At 30.2% G+C, this 19,410-nt stretch overlaps 4 protein-coding genes and 1 long non-coding RNA gene across 7 annotated transcripts; 1 reads left to right on the top strand and 4 right to left on the bottom strand.

Moving 5' to 3' along the window:
- Positions 1–810: 810 nt before the first annotated feature.
- Positions 811–1,744, bottom strand: LOC108753378. The gene is made up of 3 exons (XR_001939619.1): positions 1,576–1,744; positions 1,079–1,166; positions 811–991 (listed from the first exon to the last, which is right to left on the bottom strand). It is a non-coding gene; the product is annotated as an uncharacterized LOC108753378 (long non-coding RNA).
- A 993-nt stretch (positions 1,745–2,737) lies between these two features.
- LOC108753380 (ATP synthase subunit gamma, mitochondrial) lies at positions 2,738–5,808 on the bottom strand. Of its 2 annotated transcripts, none has more exons than XM_018494912.1 (3): positions 5,684–5,808; positions 3,661–4,206; positions 2,738–3,509 (listed from the first exon to the last, which is right to left on the bottom strand). In XM_018494912.1, exons 2-3 carry the CDS (start codon positions 4,194–4,196, stop codon positions 3,143–3,145), a joined length of 903 nt encoding a protein of 300 aa, XP_018350414.1. In that variant the 5' UTR covers positions 4,197–4,206; positions 5,684–5,808; the 3' UTR covers positions 2,738–3,142. The 2 variants fall into 2 exon arrangements, with proteins under 2 accessions (XP_018350414.1, XP_018350415.1); XM_018494913.1 differs by lacking the exon at positions 5,684–5,808 and adding an exon at positions 5,433–5,609.
- On the top strand, positions 5,169–16,636 carry LOC108753381. Of its 2 annotated transcripts, none has more exons than XM_018494915.1 (2): positions 5,169–5,381; positions 16,279–16,636. In XM_018494915.1, the coding sequence occupies exon 2, from the start codon at positions 16,297–16,299 to the stop codon at positions 16,609–16,611; it is 315 nt and encodes a 104-aa protein (XP_018350417.1). In that variant the 5' UTR covers positions 5,169–5,381; positions 16,279–16,296; the 3' UTR covers positions 16,612–16,636. The 2 variants fall into 2 exon arrangements, with proteins under 2 accessions (XP_018350417.1, XP_018350416.1); XM_018494914.1 differs by lacking the exon at positions 5,169–5,381 and adding an exon at positions 14,915–15,147.
- LOC108753383 lies at positions 7,539–10,485 on the bottom strand. The gene is made up of 2 exons (XM_018494916.1): positions 10,361–10,485; positions 7,539–7,950 (listed from the first exon to the last, which is right to left on the bottom strand). Exon 2 carries the CDS (start codon positions 7,941–7,943, stop codon positions 7,611–7,613), a length of 333 nt encoding a protein of 110 aa, XP_018350418.1. The 5' UTR covers positions 7,944–7,950; positions 10,361–10,485; the 3' UTR covers positions 7,539–7,610.
- LOC108753379 (cytoplasmic tRNA 2-thiolation protein 2) lies at positions 11,540–14,434 on the bottom strand. Its single transcript, XM_018494911.1, has 3 exons — positions 14,214–14,434; positions 13,862–14,136; positions 11,540–12,585 (listed from the first exon to the last, which is right to left on the bottom strand). Exons 1-3 carry the CDS (start codon positions 14,387–14,389, stop codon positions 11,555–11,557), a joined length of 1,482 nt encoding a protein of 493 aa, XP_018350413.1. The 5' UTR covers positions 14,390–14,434; the 3' UTR covers positions 11,540–11,554.
- Positions 16,637–19,410: the final 2,774 nt, after the last annotated feature.

The following is a 19,410-nucleotide window of genomic DNA, read 5'->3' as shown; positions in this document are numbered from 1 at the left end:
ATTAGGTTAGGATAGCACTTCGACATCATTTTGGCTCCAAATGTTAATTCAATGAATTTTCTCATCGCGATACTTTGTTAATCTAGTGACTTTAACTTGTTGCTGAGAAGAATACTTTCTCTCTTATCACTTTTAACATGGGCAGCATAGTGCTAGTGCTGGCAGTGGTTGGCAGCAAATATATCGGAACACAGTGTAGTTGACTCTCTTACTACCAAAATTGTAGAACGATTTGTTTCTGGTTCTTCTAATTGCTTCTAATTATCAAAGAATTGGAAAATGGAGATTAGAGGTCTAGTCTTTTTAGCTGAACTTCTTCCATGATTCATCTTTTCTTCTTTTCTCATATAGGAGTAAAAAAGAGAAAAAATGTAGTGTATGTTTATCTAAAATAGAATTCGACTAATTCTTTGATCGAATTCCAATCTCTTATTCTCAATCTGTAATATAATAGGTAAGGTCCAGTTTCACAACTGATGGTTAACTCTTAACCGAGGTTCAACTTATTTATTATCTCTTTTCAATTCTAGAATTGGAAAAATATGAGGAATAAGTTGAACCTCAGTTAAGAGTTAATCAGTTGAGTTGTAAAACTGGACTTAAAAGTATGTCGAGTACATCAAAACTCAGGTGAAAATTTTTCTTAAAATTTTTTATGTAATATATTTCATAATTTTTATATAAATTTTAGAAAGATATAATATAATTAGAAAAGATTCTTTTAAGATTAAAGGATCTTTAAAATAACAACACAGAAATTCAAATGAGAGAAGAAGTAAATTATTAAATTGGAATAATTCACTTTTTACTTTATTTGTGTGTGATATATGAGCTCTTCTTTATTCCGAAATCTTAAACATTTCAATTCTCTTTGGAATCCTTATCAGCAAAAAATTGTATATTCTTAATCAAAATGAGTTCAGCAGTCAGCGAAGAAGCCCCTTGCAGGTTATCAAAACTGAAATGGATTCTCGACAAACGTGTCGTGAAGCTTTGAAATAATAATATAATTTATAATGTACTAAATATCAATACACACTTTAATTTTAGTGAACATAAAAATGAAATGTCTAAATACCATCTGTTTGAAGTACGCGGCATGCTCCAGCATGCTTGATCTAGGCCGTGGTCCATTCATACTAACAACGCTCATGAGCATCATTTGTCTTCGTTTAACATTTGACAAAGAACAAGGATGAAATGATTTTTAAGTGTGGAGCGAGAATCGGACTGCAACCCTAGAGAGCTTCACAGGAAGAGAGTTGCGTAACTCGTCTTCTCTGATTGATGAACATCAAAGCTTCATAGGCATGGAAGAAAAAACTGGTCACGTGATCCTCGTGGTCCTGATTGAACGTGAGCATTCAACATGATGTAATTTGTCACTCTCTTCCTGTAAGGCTCTCTAACTCAATCCGTTCATGATAAAAGGGAACTTCTTACAGTCGAATGAGAAAGGAATACTCGACTGTGATCAATCGAGTCAATTCTTACAGATTACGGCATATGGTAACGGTTAATAACGCTAATAATACATTTGTTCTTCTTAATAATAGATCTGTTCGCGTTGCTTACATTTTTGGCAGTCGACATCTTTGCTTTCTCTCTTGTCAAGGCAAAATATATATCTGTCTCATTTTTAATTGCAAAAATATTTTGATTTTATGCAACGCAAACAGACTTAATTTCAAGGAAGTGCAACAGTCAATTTATTCAATCAAGAATTTAAAATAGAATTTGATTGCTTAGCATTTGAATGACTGGTCATGATGAAAGAAGAACATGCGCAATGCGTATTATGCGTATACGCACCACGCATGGCACGAGCAAGATACGTCCATATATCTTGTCTCGCTCGCATTCGATGCGATCGAAAATTGCAACAAGGACAGATCTCACTATCGCGGTCAGTCGTGTTGAGCTGAGTTTAGTTGAACGTGGCGTTCTCGGACTCTAGTGTGCATCACTGCGACACTAGGATCATTAAGATCGCTAAGAACTCGTAGATATATTCGATAATAATTTACTTCTCTGATTTTCAGCAGCCTTCAATTTCTTTGTTTACTATTATAAATTTTAGAATTTTTCAGATTTTTTGAATAATTTTATAACTTCTTAAAAAATATTTCAGATTTTTTAATATAAATTGGGACATTTTTAGAAGTGCTAAGAAAATTTACACATCCATATTCTTTTCTAGAATTCTTTTATATAAATTTTGAAACATTCTGAAATTATTCATTTTATAATTTTTGAAAAAAAAAAATATCTTAAACTTTTTCAAATTTTATTGATGAAATTTTACTGTAGTCTTTGTTAATTTTTCAACAGATTTATTACTTCGAATTACAAATACAGTGCACAGCTTAGTAATTAAAGGAAATACTCGCAAAGATCAAGCAGCAGAGAGAGACAAAAGAGTAAAAAGAAAAAAGAACAAACGCGCGAATTACATAAAACAATTAATCAGTAGCAGTATATTCGACTTCATGCGATCAGACAACGATTATCTTATCATTTTCATTATCAATCAAAATTTTGAATTACAAAATTAGAAATTACTGAATAAGAAATCAAAATCTTAGAATATTTCAGAATTCACATTTATTTAAAAGAATTCGTTAGAAATGGGTTTATAATGATGTTGAATCTTATTACATATTTATATTATTAACTGAATATAATACTTTAAGTATTATTTTTATCAGATTTATAGAATTTATATTATATAACTTACTATTATGAAATACATGATTTTGTAATCGGATTGATTTATTGAACAACTTGGACATATAAATATCAGAGGCTTTTAATATTCTTGATATTTACACTGCAACGGTTTGAATATCATCCAAGTCAATGGGAAACTTGATCTTTCGGCAGTATAAAATCTGATTTGTGGAGACCGAAACCAATAAAGTTCAATTCTAAGATTTTAATGCTTTTATATGATTATATCATGAACAAAAACATTAAAATCTTAATATTAAACTTTATCACTTCAGGCACAAATTAACGATTATTCCATAAATCAGACTTAACAGGATTCTTTCCCCGTCATTTCTTCTTTTCCAACAACGTATTCTCTTCCTATTTGCCGGCACTATAAATTGGTAAACTAAATTTCTCCTCCGGAACATTTTTAATCCAGAGCGGCGGCACCAGAAATAATTTCAATCAGTTCCCTGGTGATCACAGCCTGTCGAGTGCGATTGAAAGTAAGAGTGAGTTTGTCGATCATCTCTCCAGCGTTCTTGCTAGCATTATCCATAGCTGTCATACGGCTGGATTGCTCGCTGCAGGCACTTTCTTTCATCGAGTAAAATAACAGCGAAGCAAGAGAGAACTCGAGATAGCTCTGTATTACTTCATCATCGAGCGAATCATACACCGATAATTTTGGCGCAATAATTACTGCGTTCTTATCGAACAATGGTAGTTCATCAATCGCGTACGATACCACAGACTTAAATCTGTTGTACAATATACGTCCACTGCCAAAGGAATAACTGCAAAAGAATAGTTTTTAATTATATTATACAGTATTCTTTTAAAAAGACATATAGTTTATACATCTAAAAGATCTATTGCATTAACTGTTTAAATTAATAATTAGTTACTCTAATACTCTATCCTAGCTCTTGAGTTTGATTAACGTACCCACTGTTCAATATCTGTATAGCTATTTTGGCAGCATCATTGAATGTGGGTGGCTTGCGACCGACCTCGGACGCAACGAAAAGTATGTTTTTCGGGAAATGCCGTTGAAGAATGGCACGAGATTTCTCACCAATGCATATGATCTTCGTGTCCCCGCGTCGATCCTTAGGCTCATCTAATAACTGGTCGCGAATTTTGCGGGATATACCACTATGCACGGCGCCACAGAGACCACGATCGCTGGTCACAGCAATAACAAGCTTTTTCGGTTCTTCTGGTGGTGATTGGATCTCAGCCTGCTCGTAGAACACCTTTGTGCCAGTGCCGAGGGGACGAGCCTGCTTTAAATCACGTTCTGCTCGATTATACTTGGCTGCTGACACCATCTTCATAGATTGAGTAATCTTTTGAATATTCTTGACAGATTTCAAACGTATAGAGATTGCCTTGAGAGTGGCCATTCCCCTCTGCTGCTGCCATTGTTGCTCTTGCGCGGCTAGCCGCAGAAACGTTGATATACGGTTGCTGAGCATCATTGTTAGATTCCTAAAAATTCAAATTATCAAAAGACCACTCTATTTTAATCCAAGGACTTGAATCAAAAAATTGTGAATCATATAATGATCCGAGGCTAAATCCAACTTTTGATTTCAGTTCTTTTACCATAATGGTTACTGAATTCTATCAGAAAACTATCAGAAAATATGCATTATCTCAACTTAATTATACTCAATTAAAATGTTATAATGCACAGATTCTTGACAGTCACAAACTGGTTTGAAAACATGTAGGAGCAAAGTCCTAAATTTTCAGATTTGTCCTTTATTTTCTTTTGCTTAGTTTACATCATGCGCTTGCGATACGGACACTAACTAATAGCTTCCCAAAGAATTGAAATAGATAGAAATAGATTCATTGCCAAATTCAAAATTCTGATTTTTTTCAGATACTGGGATTGAATTATCTTAATTTTGATACATGTAAACATACACATGATATATGTATTTAATTAATCATTTTGAAGCATTGTATTTAGTACATCAGTTTTTAATATATTGCTAACATTAAAATTATTTAATAGAAAGTTACTATTGTATATCAGTGGAATAGAGCATGCGCAGTACAAGATAGACTTCTCACAAATAAGTATATATTAATTTTATCTATTGTACCAGTGAGTATTATTTCGTACCCTCCTTCAAATATAACAGTTAAGTAAAAGAGATGTAAAAGAGATCTTTAAAAAAATACGTATTTATATTGAACTGTATTTATATTGAAACATGGCTATAGTAAGTAGGACTAGCATCAGAATACAATATAGAATACAAAATAACCCTTAAGTACTAAGATTGGTGATCTGTGGTGAAAAAAAACAAAACGTTTTATTTTTTTTTTTTTTTCACTTTTAAATGCTTCATTTGTTACGTAGCTTTTGTTCAACCAGTCACACATAAGTGGTAATAGTGAAAACATGGCACATTTATTTAATAGATATCAACCTTAGTAAAAGTGTCACTACTTTTTATGTCAGTATTTAAGAGATAAAAAGTGTCAGAATAGAAGTGATAAATAACCTAGCTATTTTATACAAGTAGTTTTGTCAGTTAATGCAAATTACTGATGACAGTGATAAAATGCAATTACATTTCTGATGATAGTGATAAATACAACGAAATGAAAGATCTGTTACATCTGCAGAGGAAAATTTCTGACATTCGGTAAGCGCGTTTTACGCTCTTCTTTGTCAAAAATCCTTTCTGTATACATACTTTCTCGCTCCTGGAATAAATCGTAAGACACGATATGAAACACGATCCTGGATTAAATCATAAACTTGAAATTACGGCGATGCATCAAGTCCGATAATCAGGAACTCAGTTCCAAATGTAGCACAATATCGTTCCGTTTACATAATCACAAGGAGAATATGTATGTAGAATCAGTTCGATATCGTCGTCAAGCCAAGTGCGAAAAAGATGAAGTTGCATCGTTTAGGAACAATGCAGCGAAATCGACTCACCGGCCAAAATGAAGCTCTGAAAATAAAGCTCACGAATAATTCAGAATCCTCCACTAATCAATCGGACCAGCGGATCCGCGAATCCGTCAACCGAGTCGAATTATTCGAACACACATAAGGCAGAAGTTTGCTTTCAGGCTTTCACATGCAGCGTAAAGTAGAGTTTTCATTGGATATCGCTTATCGCTCATTGCTTATCACGTTCAATGTGCAGTAGGCATTATGGGTCTTCTACAATAAGCCATTAATCATAAATCAAAAGTCAGAAGCTAAAAATTGACCAATCACAGTCGTCTTACTGTAGAAGGCCCATTTGGCACGATATTAGGAAATATTAAGAATAAATATTAAGATTTCAACCTATCAGAAACCATATATTTCGGTGTAACTGACAGGTTGAAATCTTATATTTATTTCTATTCTTAGGTTCCAAAACTTTCTCTCCGAGGAAAATTTTACTCGAAATATATAGTACACATAACATATACTATAGCATATGGAATAAAATCTTCCTTGGAGAGGAAGTTTTGGAATGAAGCCTTAATATTTATTCTGTTGTGCGCAAGCCTTTATGACTCCCGCACACAGAACGTGGCAACACTTGCAGCGCGGCGGAAGTTATCACACTAACCAATAATTAATATCGCTGAAGTTCCGGTTTAACCTCGATTGGATGGATTTTCGATACGTGAATACGCACAGAGACACGCGTCTTAGGACGACACCCAGATATGTCATTTTTACGTGATTATATTGTAATTTTCGAATGTATCTCTGAAGCCAGCAGCATATGATTGCTTTCTTAAAAAAAACGGAAAACTTTCAGAGGAACTCTCTGTAGGGATGGTCAGGGTAATTCTTTACCCGAATTTCTTTCAGGATCCGTAGATGTTATTGAAAACAGTTCAATGAGTCAGCATTAACCGTATATTACCTGACTTGTCCCCAGTCTTATGTTGATCTAGACTTCATATGTAGAGTCCGACCTTTTGCCGAAACTGAATCGGAACACTCGGCTATAACATGTCAATTTCAACCGAAATCAAAACCAAAATTAAAAAATAGGAATATTGTAAAGATATATATCACATATAATATGTAGTACACATAAGACATGTATCACATATTTTTCCTTCATAAATATCATAATTTATTGAAACACTAATTAAATTTCGACCGAAATCAAAAATTAAAATTTCGGTTGTGTGTCAATTTTAGCCGAAGATTATAAGTACTTCTTCATAAACATCATAATTTATATATATAATTATTGAAACAATTAAATTTAATACACAATAAATTAATATTTAAGAAGAGCTATACGATTTTAGTCGAAACTGATACTGATTAGTGAGTGCTCAATTTCGATAAAAGTTTCGATCGGACTCTACTCATATGTAATAAAGTTTACAAAATATTGGCTAATATTTAAGTTATAGTAACATAAACATTTTAGAACGCTTGAAATTAAATTTTGCATAAATTATATATCTATAACAATAAAATTTTTTCGTACTGTCGCTTCTGGCTAGTTAAAATAGATTCTTTCCACCGTATTGTCTGCGATGCCAATCTTTCACTCTATTGTCAGTACCGCAGTCTAATAGAGTGAAAAGATTCTAATTGTTCTATAAAAAATTTCTATAGAATTAAAAGAATTTGATTGGAAAACGACCCATACAGCACAGAACGTTGAAATAATGTTCTGTGATGTATAGGGAGCATCGTGTACCGCAGACTTATCTGGTACAGGTAAGATTCGAACAAAACATTTCCAGAAAAAGAAAGAAAATTTTAAAGAAAAATAATGAACTGATATAGCAGATATAATATTTCTGTATATAAAACGCTTTTGTCATCTATTAAATTAATCCTTTTAATATGATACATTTACACATATAAACTATGCATATTTCCTGCGAATGATTTAATATAGATCCAGTGGCGGAGTTTCATCGTAAAGTTTTTCCCTTTCGCCGGCTCTAAATTGCCGTTCTCGCTCGATATTCATAGCCATCAGGCGGCGCCTTCTTTTAATACCCATTATACATTCGTACATATCCTCGAGTATCAATCGGCACTTTTCCTTGCCTCTATGACGACCGTATGCTTCCATGCAATCCATATACATTATCTCATATGGCCCGCATTGTTTGTGAGCTTGTAAATTGCGTACATGAAGAAAGGCATCTGAGGGAGGTCCCTTGAATAAGGGCGCACCACCCCACTTCAGCCAAATGATATTGTCATGATCTATCATGATGTATCTGAAAAATACAGCATTTTTAGAAATCACTACTCATAATATATCAATCAGTATTTCAGAGTTTCAGTATTTTAGCATGATCCTTGCTAAAGAAATATTATATGGAATCATGGCGAGAAGCTCTCGATATATTTTTAATCTTCAACAGTCACACTTCAGTAAAGTATCATAACGGTAAAGTATCATAAGGTCCAAATAATCTCAACGACTTTGAACGATTATCGCGTCCAAATTATTAATTGTTTTAAGTAAAAAAAATTACTAAACATTCTTCAAATAGTATAAAATATATATGAATCAATTTATAATTACGTTAAATTTTAATTCGAGTAATAAAAAATAACAATAAAAATTACCGAAAAGAAACGTAGATTTCTTGATTTAAAAAAAATCATAACTTTTAGATTTTTAATATTTTTTCATAAAATTTACAGGGTATATTGGTATATTCTTTAGATGTTGCACTTTAAAAGAAAAAAATGTCATAGCATTTAAAAAAATTTATTTTTAAGATACAAAGAGGGTAATTTTTGGGAAAGAAAACAAATTCTGAGAAATCTATTTTTTATATTAATAAGGAAGATAAAAAATATAATTAATATATAAAATATAATTAATTGGTAAACAAAATAACGTCATTATCTTAAAGATATCAGATCACATGACGTCAATAATTCAAAATGGCTAACTATCGACGTCAAAATGATTACAGCATGATTACTGGGATTTACTTACATATTTTAACCGATTTTCAGCTTCTAAATGTATTAGGCTGCGCGGGAATAAAACAGGAATAAAGCTGAAAATCGGCCAAAATATGCTAAATCCCAGCACTGAGACTACAATTCTGCCTGCGATGCTTTTCGCACATCGAGTGCTCGCATGACGGATATATATACAGGATGTCCAGAAAATCGCCCGTAATATTTCGGGAAATGATTCGCAATTCAAAAAGAAGGAAAAAAAGCTATATAAACATAGGTCCAGAAATAACGAGTTATAATTACTTTTATATTTAAAAAATTGTAATTCACATTTTTCACAATCACCATTATAATTTATTTCATAGTGTTTTAACATAAATAATTACATTTCGGACTATTTTGGCATCCAGGATGTACCACGTGAAAGCATAGTTTGCTTGGCATTCCTCTAGTAAAATAAAAAAAAATTTTAATTAAAAAAAAAAGAATACCAACTATATCTTTACCAAACTATATTTTTATGTGGTGCGTCCTAAGTAATGCTAAAATAGTCAGAAATGTATTATTTATGTTAAAAGAACTATAAAATAAATTGCGATTGTAATTATAAAAAAAATAAATTACAATTTTTTTAATATAAAAATGATTATAATTCGGAAACTTATTTTCGAATCTGCAAGGAGAGAATTTTCTTTTAAAATTTAGACTGAAAATATGAAAGTTATAGTACAATATTTTAAAGTTTTTACCTTACACTTTAATAAAATTGATCGAACTTATTTTATATTTTATTGTAGTTTTATTAATGAATGAGAGATTTATGTTTAAAAAAATTGTAATTTATTTTTCATAATTATAATTTATTTCATAGTGTTTTAACATAAATAACTACATATATGACAACATTCTGGAATCGATTTGATTCTCTTCAAAATATGTTGTTAAACACAAAAAGACATATTTTTTTTTATACTAGCTTCATCTCAGATTTAAAGAATGAAACAATCTCTCAAAGCTAATATTTATATTTGATTATTATGAATAAGCAAAATGATAATATGAAAAATGTTTTAAACAAAACTCTTTTCTTATATATTTTAATTGTACTCAGACTTTTCAAAAATCTAATATTTTGGAAATATTCTTTTTCCCATTAATTTTGGGAATTTGTTTCATCAATTAAATCTGAGACTGAATATATAATAAAAATATCTCTTAGATTTTTGTATTTAATTCAAATGATAGAATTGCTTAAAACAAAATTTCCATATAATTCTCTGCTTTTAATCAACTTTTTCTCTCATATATATAAATCCCATTAAATAAAAAAAGTTGATAATTCTATCCATGTTATCAATTGACATTGGTACAAGTTAACCATCTATGTTAGACTAAATATATAATCAAGATTCTTGATGAGCTAATAAATGATGTCAAAGAAAATAATACTTATCGTTGTATTGTCGAACAATAAAACTCATTGCAGTTTATTCGCATTACAAAAATAACTTCAGATAATAAAATGTCTAAAATCGGGTCAGAAGAGGTTTTTTTGCGTCTAAAAGACGACTTAAAGACGTCTTATGTTACAATTTTAGACTGTGTTGTTTGAGAACGATTTGGCAATTTTTTAATGAGAAGATATAATCTATACAGAAAAGTATAATAATGTAACTCATGCAAAAACGAGAGAACGATATTACATACCGGTACAGATAGACAATATCTCGGATTTTTGTAATTATTATTTACGCTCGAAGCTGTTGGAGAAATTTTAATCCATAGAAAATAATCTCCCTGCTGCTTTATTTTTACATAATAGCATTTGACGTCAAGTCAGGTTGATGTTGCCACAGGTTTGTTCTTTTTAGAGCCATGGCATGCAAAATTTTTTAAGGTAGTAAGACGTAAGTTCAGATCTACAATAGGTGTTTTAAGTCTTAAGCCGTAAGAAATTGATCAATTATAGTCGAGTGCGAGGAGAATAATTAACTATTGATTCATCCATTTCTTATGGCTTAAGGCTTAAAAACCTATTGTAGATCCGGGCTAAGGAAATCAACATGGATTGGCTACTGTTTACGTCATGACCTTACGAACTCTACTGTAATTGGTCAATTCGCTTATTGTTTACATTTTTTTGTGTGCCATGGCCCTTTGCACTGGTGTATATTTTAGAATTTGGGTGAAAAAAGAATAGATCTTGAGAGCTTTCCAACAAGTGACACAAGAGTCCCTATCCTTGTTCGATAATCAGTAAGAAACAAAGACAGAATGACTCTTGTGTCGATTTGTACCTCTGCTGGAAAGCTTCCTTTATGTTGTCTTTATGGCGGCAGCGGGAAAATTAAAACTGTCATCACAGACATGCGAATAAAAATTACTCAAAATTTTGCAGAAAAAGCAGCAGTTAAAAACTGCATAAAAAATGTTTACAAGTCTGTTCTTTTTAGCTGAACTTCTTGCATGGTATTTCTTTTCTCTGTTCTTCTTTATGGAAAAAAAAAGGAAAAATGAACTGTCAAAAATTCAGCAAAAAGAACAGACTTAATAAATATCTCATACAATTTGTCTTCTCATTTCTTCAAATAATTTGTCATCTTGACTACTTTTATCTGGCAAAAATTCTCAAATTCAGTTTGACTAATTAGAATAGGTATACCAAAACAAACAAGCGTAGCTATATCAATATATAGAAATAATAAATAATGATGTAAGAGAGGTTTAAATAAATAGAGGTGAAGGTTTCTGTTTCACGAAAAAACTAATGCATATAACAAATAATTTAATGCATGGAATATAAATAATAACACATTATTATATTTTATTAATATATAAATGTCTCTTGTTTTTTATCGTCTTGTACGCTAGATTTTAAAACAAAAGTTCTTTTATTTTTATTTATAACAAAAAGTCACTAATTTTCTCTCTCATTTTCTTTAAAGCTGTTCTTTGTTGAACAGTGAATAACAGTGGTAATGGTAAGTTGTGTAAAATATCCGAATTTCGAAATATTTGTCTACAACTATAACAGAGATGTGTCCAAACGTCCTCTGTAGTTACTTGTCTCTCTCTATTGTTCTCACAATTACAGTTGGCATTATCGTTACAGCAACTATTATTGTCAGAGTGTGTAAAGAGGTAATTTGATTCTCCGTTTTCTTCATTATTAGAACTTATGGTATCGATGCATTTGGAAGACACTAATTTTGAAACCTCGATCGCCCTCATGGCAGTCACTTTATTGCCAGAAGGGACAAAGTCCAATCTTGCATCACAAAGCGCGCAATTATTTTCTAAATTTTGTTGTACGTTGCTCCTTGGGCTTATTTTATCGGCTGTGCGGTATACGGTAGATATTGTACCAGAAAATTGAGATTCCAGTTCCATCGTGAAATTGCGTGCTAATGCCTGTATAGAAGTTGCCGGTATACTGTCTTCTATTGATTTAACAGGATTTATCTTATGATATTCTGAATAATATACTAATTCCTGCTGCGTAAAATCTCTCATCGGTTTGAGTATTTTAATGTCGATACACCGAGCGTCGCAAAAGTTTGCTTGCGTGGAAAGTTGCGCGCCTCGTCCTAAGCATACATCTCCAAGCACATTCATAGCGATGTCCGCAACAGAATCAGCTACAAATATCTTGTTACAATTAAGTTTCCGAGCTGCCGATAGGAGTAGTCTTCGACGCAACTGATTGAGAAAATCCGTCCTTGAGGTATCGTCCGTTAAATTAGCCAATATCGCATGCAGTCGATTATCATTTTCATAATTTATCTCTTGATCTATAGGTTTTATATCTAAAGTATCCTCTTCACTTAAAACTTGACTCATTGACACAGCATAACTGTTAAATCCAGAAACCTTTGTTTCCTCAGCAATTTTATGTCGCAATATGTCCCTTTCATTGGTTTTTTGCATATTATCTGTCATACATATATACACACAGAATTTTTCTCAATCTTAAAATTTCCCACATGATAAAAAATACATAATAAAAAATTCAATATGATAAAATATTCTGCTAATTATACAATAATGGAGTCCACCCTTCAATGAGCTTGACTTTTACATATATGAGATTCCTAATGACCTCCAACAGGTGTCAGGCAGCAGTTGTCCCTCAAAAAGTTATTAACAATTTTTTTAAATAACGTGTTATTTCTGGTATATACAATATTAAGAACTATTCCACATCCTTCCCTGCTAATAAGGCTTTTCTATACAAAGCAAGGTGTGCCCGATGAATATACTTACTATTTGAATAAATGAATAAAAAATGAATGAAAATACCCATACAAATACACTTCTTTTTTATTCATCAAGAAACGAATAAATAATTTTTCATTCCATTTAAATGGATATTTTTTGAATATGGTTAAATACAAATATTTTTATTTTAGCATTTACTTCTATTCTATGTTATCTGCATCTATTCTATGTTAGCTTGTAAGCAAGAGAAAATAAAAATCTGTGTTGTGCATGTTTTTTTGTGTGTGTAAAAACAATGAAACCTCCTTTGGAAAATAAAAAAGAAGTGTATTCGAATAGGTATTTTCATTCATTTTTACAATAATGCTAGATAGCAGACTAATGACAACATAGTACATAGTAACGAATTTACGATAAAAATCTCAAATAAAAATTTATTATATAAAATTATATGTTATCTCAAATGAAGACTTGAATGAATATATGATTAATTTTTTTTAACATGAAAATAATTGTATTTGAATAAATACAATTTGTAGTTCGATTACAAAGAACAATATTCTAGGATGTATACTAGATTTTTATGATATCTGATACATAGATATTTTATCTATTTTTAAATTATTTTAAGTAAAAACTTTATACTGAATGGTTCTTGCTTTTAGTTCCGTATAGATCTAAACGTATAAACCAATCATATTAAAGAATTTTTTTGAACAGTTGCAAAACTGCTTTCTCTGCTGAACATAGTTAGTATAATATAGCCACGACAATGCAAATTGATGCTGAATTAGCTGTCAAATGCTGCTTTCGCAATTGATATGTAACAAACATTTGATTGGTTGTTTCCCCTCTACTGCTGCCATTATACGCAATTACACACTTTGTATCTTTTCACTATGATCTTAATGATATATCAAGGTCATCATAGGATGGTCCCTATTATCACACAATTATCAAAATTCTTGATTTATATAAATAGAAACTTACCATCTACATACAAAATTATTGCCTCAAAAATAAGTCTTTTGTGAGCAGATTCGCTCATACCAGTTTTAATGAGATGTAAGAGCACGGTGGAATTTAATTTCCCTGAGTGATCGATCAATATTTTGTCACCGTGGCGAATAATTTTAGATTTACCAAGTGCCGCTCTAAACTTGTGATTTGTAACATTTAAAAAACAAGTTTTGCAATAACCGCTTTGGCCAAGTAATAAAATATCGACGTTTTCGCATCTACATTTTCTGCATAGTGTCGTATCTCTGTTAAAAACAATAATATTATCAATCTATACCAATAATCTTATTTTTCCTTATTTATTTGTCATTGTTATACTTACGACGATAAATCTTTTTTAGATATGTCATCATTGTTATCATCAAATGTGCAATCATTTAACGAGCACATCTTTCCTTGTGCAATTTGTTCAAAAATATAGTTTACACAAAAAATATAGTTTACGGTAAATGTTAAGAGCTCATGCACTTCAAATTTTGATAAAAATACACTATACATAAAGATAGATTTGACAAGAAAAAAGTGTCTCTCCTTCGTGAACTAAAATATTAATCGTTAAAGTTGACGAATAAGGTTAAAAATCTATCACAGCTGCAAAATGCAGCGAAATGCTACGATACGGGCATGTAGTCATATACTGCGTATAGTTTTTTTATTGGCAGAACTGGTGCACTCTCAGTGCACATTAAAGCTGTTGTACATTAATCTAATCTGACTGTAAAAGTGAGATATCTCAATTAATAAAATACCCAATGTATATTTTATCAAATACCAATAAAATGTATTGAGGATTTCGTGGTTTAATTCGTATTTATATTTTTGTTAAACTTACATCTTTACGTCGATTTGTGTATAATAGCTTTGAAATTCACTGAGTGTGCATCAAGATATCAATCATGAAACTTTATCCCTAGGATGGAAAGTGAAAGATGAAAATTTTAACCATCGAAGTTAATGGAGAAATTTTTCACTTTTCACTTTTCATCCTAAGAAAAGTTTCATGATTGATACCCAGGAGCGGGAAGGCTCCGATTGCACACATCGCATGTTGCACACATGCATCGCTAATTATCCAATTTAAAAACAAAATATTCTCATTAGTAAAGCAGTGAAAAATTACTGGACACACCAGCTGATATGAGTGGGTGTGCAATCGGGATTGTAGGCAAATGGATCCTCCCAAATCTGGACATAAAGCTAGGGCTTGTAACACTTGAATCATGTGTCCCGCCAATTTCAAATCATTTGATATACAGGTGTGGATATAATAAGGCAGTAAATAATATTTAATATTAAATATCATTCAATTAATAAATTATAGAACGAAGAATAATGGTGTTTGAATCAATACTATTAACCATGACCATTATATTTATTTAGAGAGGAGTTTATAGCCGCGCGAGTGAACTTATAGAGCTACTTTTCTCTCTAATTATTAAGACTTAGGATAGAATAGAATATTCATTTGCTTTAGTATATTTACAAATCAAGGAGGGGACTTTACAATTCTCCTTAACTCACTCATTTATCGATACTTTTCACACTTTCTTATTTGCTCATCCTTCCTACTTCCTATCCTTATAATCAATTATCAGAGCCCCTATTCTTGAAAAGAAACGAAAAATTAAAAAAATATTATAATGTACGTATATTATAGTATTTCTCTAGTTTTTCGTATAAATGTCATCCAATTAAATCCAATGGAATTCAATTAAATCCGAAAAAAGTATTTGCTATTTAAAATATGTGCATTCGGATAGAAAAAAATTTCAATTCATTTTAATTCATTCTCGTTTGCTGGGTCTGTTTAAAATTTACTATAGAGAACTATAGAAAAAAGTTCTATAGTTTTTTAATGAGTGTTTTGAATCGATAAATCCCACCACTGACAAGATAGCAGGCAAATTAAATATTTTTGATTTATTTATGTCTACACAATTTGGGAATTGTTTGGGGAAATTTGGGAAAAGCATTTAAACGTTTGGGTAATAGTATTTTTCTTGTTATTAACAAATTTTGTCATGCGGTCTAAGTTAGCAGATAGCAATTTGATTTAATGTGTTTTATGAATGGAATCGATTAGAAATCATTTGGAAAGACGTCATTATTATTTTCATTTGGGAAAAGTCACTATTTGGTAATTTAATAGATTTATACATTACGAAAACGAATTAACAAAGGATTTACATTTGTAAAAAAGAGTACTTATATATAATAATATGTAAAATTGTGCATAATTGTGTGTGAGCAATTTTTTTTACATTTTTCCAAACTTTTTTCTTTCTGAAACGAACAATAAGAAAATTATTTCTTTAATTATTTTTTATGTTTTCACATTACTATTATTATTTTCATTACACAGAAAAGTTATTTTTTATTTTTTTTAGGCATCGCACCATAAAACAATGCATCAAGATTTACCGATTAAACACCCAAAAGCGGTAGATTCCGAACAAGATGAAATACAGGAAATGAGGGAGCAGGAACAAGAACTTATAATTCCCTTACCTGATAACATATGGGATATTATCAGAGAAGAAACAGGAATTATTAGAACAAGTGTGGGGACAACGGATGGCATTCCTGCAGGTGCTGAGGAGGAGCCAGATTTCGTCTTCGAGTCGGAGGAACAGGCCATGGACGGGTTCGAAGAAGTCATGGATTTGCTTTTAAAAGACTGCATTGAAGTCAACCTCTTCGAAAAGGAGAATAAGAGATAAAGGATGATGAGAAGGATGTTAAGGAGGAGAAGAAGGAGAAGGAGGAGAAGGAGAAAGAAGAGACTGAGTGAATATCAGCAATAAATAAAATCAATTTTTTAAATAATTAATATATAAAAAGGCAAAGAAGCCACGTTTGATGTGCTATATAATATTTATATGTTTATCCTAAGATAGCAATAACACAAAAATACAACAGATGTTTCGACCTTTTTACATCAGGTCCTCATTAATGTGATAAAACTTGATATAAATTTTGCATATTAAATCTTCTTAAGATCGTACTCCTATCCAAATTCCTACTCTTTACAAATTATTATAATTTCTTGTGGAGAACTATAGTGGTGTATATATTTTTAACCTAGTCTAAATTGCTACGCCTGGACATTTTTAAATCCTATATATTCCGTGACTTGGATTTTTATAATTTTTTTGTTCCATCAACAACAGCTTAGTCAATCTTAAAAAATTGTTTTAAAAAAACAAATAAATTAAGCAATTTACATTAAATATAATATATGTTCATACTAATTAAAACAATTTTAATAAACTATTTTTAAAAAATTTAATATATCTGTATCTTCTAAGAACAAAATACATATATATTTAAAACATATTATTAACAATAATTGTAAGACATTAATAATACATTTTATATTAATGTTATAGTTAATTTTAAGGGAGGGCCGAGAATTAATTAAATACCTAGTATATTGGAGTACTTGGATGATTTAAAATAAAATTAAATATTTCTTTCTTTTGATAAAATTATATGACATTGATAGAAGAATATCTTAGGATATTTATCTTAATTATTGCTAGGAAAATATCTCAAAACGAATATTATGTTTTTCAAAATATACTGTTAGAAACGTAACCACGAGCTTCCTTTACATGTAAATGAAGCTGTGATTATGAATGAAATTAAAAATCAGTCAATGTCGTTGGTACGCAGTAATGAGTCTTTCTGGCATGATTTTTTATTACTTTCTAACTTTCATTTTTATGAAATTGATTAACATTCCAATGCGAAATTTTTCATTTATAAGCTTCAATAATACTAGCTTTAATAATATTTTATGAAAAGTACATTAAATTTCATAAATTTGCATAAAAAATACATTAAATTTTATGTACATGTATACACAAATATACTTTTTAATTATAAATACATTAAATTTAATGTAATGTCATAAAATATATTCAAATTGTGTAATTTAAAAGTTAATAAAATTTAAGAACTACATTTCTAAGTGTAGGATATTTGATAAGTTATTAGATTGTTTGATTCATCTTTTTACTTGTAATACAATAACTAGTTTTAAACAAATTGGAAATTGACTCTTAGGAAAGAAAATGGAAAAAAACTGATTATAACTTTATGCGCATACTTAAGGATTAACTAAAGGATTTGGTGAATAAGAAGAATAAAATGAAAAATTATAAAAAAAAGAATAATTTTTTTTTGTAACAATTTCAGTGAGTAAAAAATACCCAGTTTTGTACTTTCACAAATAAAAGTAAGATCTTTTCTTGGGTTTAAAAGGAAGAAAATCTTAGATATTTTAGATATATATATATATATATATGTGTGTATACATACATATATGTGTGCGCGCGTGCGTGCGTGCGTGCGTGCGTGCGTGCGTGCGTATTTTGACAGTACATTATACCGCAATATACCACTCAGTTTAGGAAATGCATATTCTCTACAGTAATATTTAAATCTTGTATCAATAACAAATCCAATTTTATTTATGCAACACACACATACACACACACACACACACACACGGCTGGTCCAAATTCACCTATATTCTTATCAATATATCTGTATTCTTATCAAATCTTGTAACAGCTTTTGTATTTAATTTATCGCAGCTTCTTATTTTTTCTTAAAAAATTCTTTTTTTTTTTAAATGAATTTACATTTTTAAATACATCACATATGTCTTTTAGATGATTTTGCAAATAATTTACTTGATCATTCTAAAGAAGATTTACACTGTCAGCAATCATTGTAACTAATTCTGTACTTGCATTGATTACAGAGTTTAAAGTATTTTCAGTCATATCTAAGTTAGTTAATTGTAATGCAAAATTACAAACAAGATTTTTTAATTTTTCGTCAGTAAAAATTAAATCAAGTATAAGAGTAATATATATGTGCTCAGTAGTATATGTTGTCTATGAAAATATCTATTGTGGACTCACAATCAGTATAGAAATATTTTTATATTTTCTGTATAATAATATACTATTTTTTTAATACTATTTTTTAGAGTAATGTACTATTTTTTTCAGACTATGTGACGTGGCGACATTAAAATTAAAGGATTTATAAATAACGCATAAAGGCGATTTATTAAAATGAACAAACGCTTTTGACGAGAAGTAAAAAGAGTAGACATTTGGAAGCAGCATGATCTTTCCATTTGCGACAATTATTTGGATTGGAAAAATGCATAAATCCAGACGAAATAATTCAGAGGATTCGGATTGTAAGTATTACAAATTTAACAACATAATTTATTGTTGCCATACCCGGGAAAAAATATTTTATATATTTTTATTACATAAAAATATAAAACTATATATAATTTTTTATATTTGTAATTATATATAATTTTATATGTAAATTTATGTGTAATTATATATAAATATAATTTATATAATATATATAATTATACATAAAATAAAATATTTTATAAATATTTTTTTCCGTTGTACTATACGCTAATATTTTTATATATGTAGTATTTTTATTTTTATTTAATATGTCATATTTTCATCTTATAA

Source organism: Trachymyrmex septentrionalis, unplaced genomic scaffold (genome assembly GCF_001594115.1).
Source record: "Trachymyrmex septentrionalis isolate Tsep2-gDNA-1 unplaced genomic scaffold, Tsep1.0 scaffold69, whole genome shotgun sequence".
NCBI classification, from domain to species: Eukaryota; Metazoa; Arthropoda; class Insecta; order Hymenoptera; family Formicidae; genus Trachymyrmex; species Trachymyrmex septentrionalis.
This window is presented reverse-complemented; position numbering and strand designations above follow the sequence as displayed.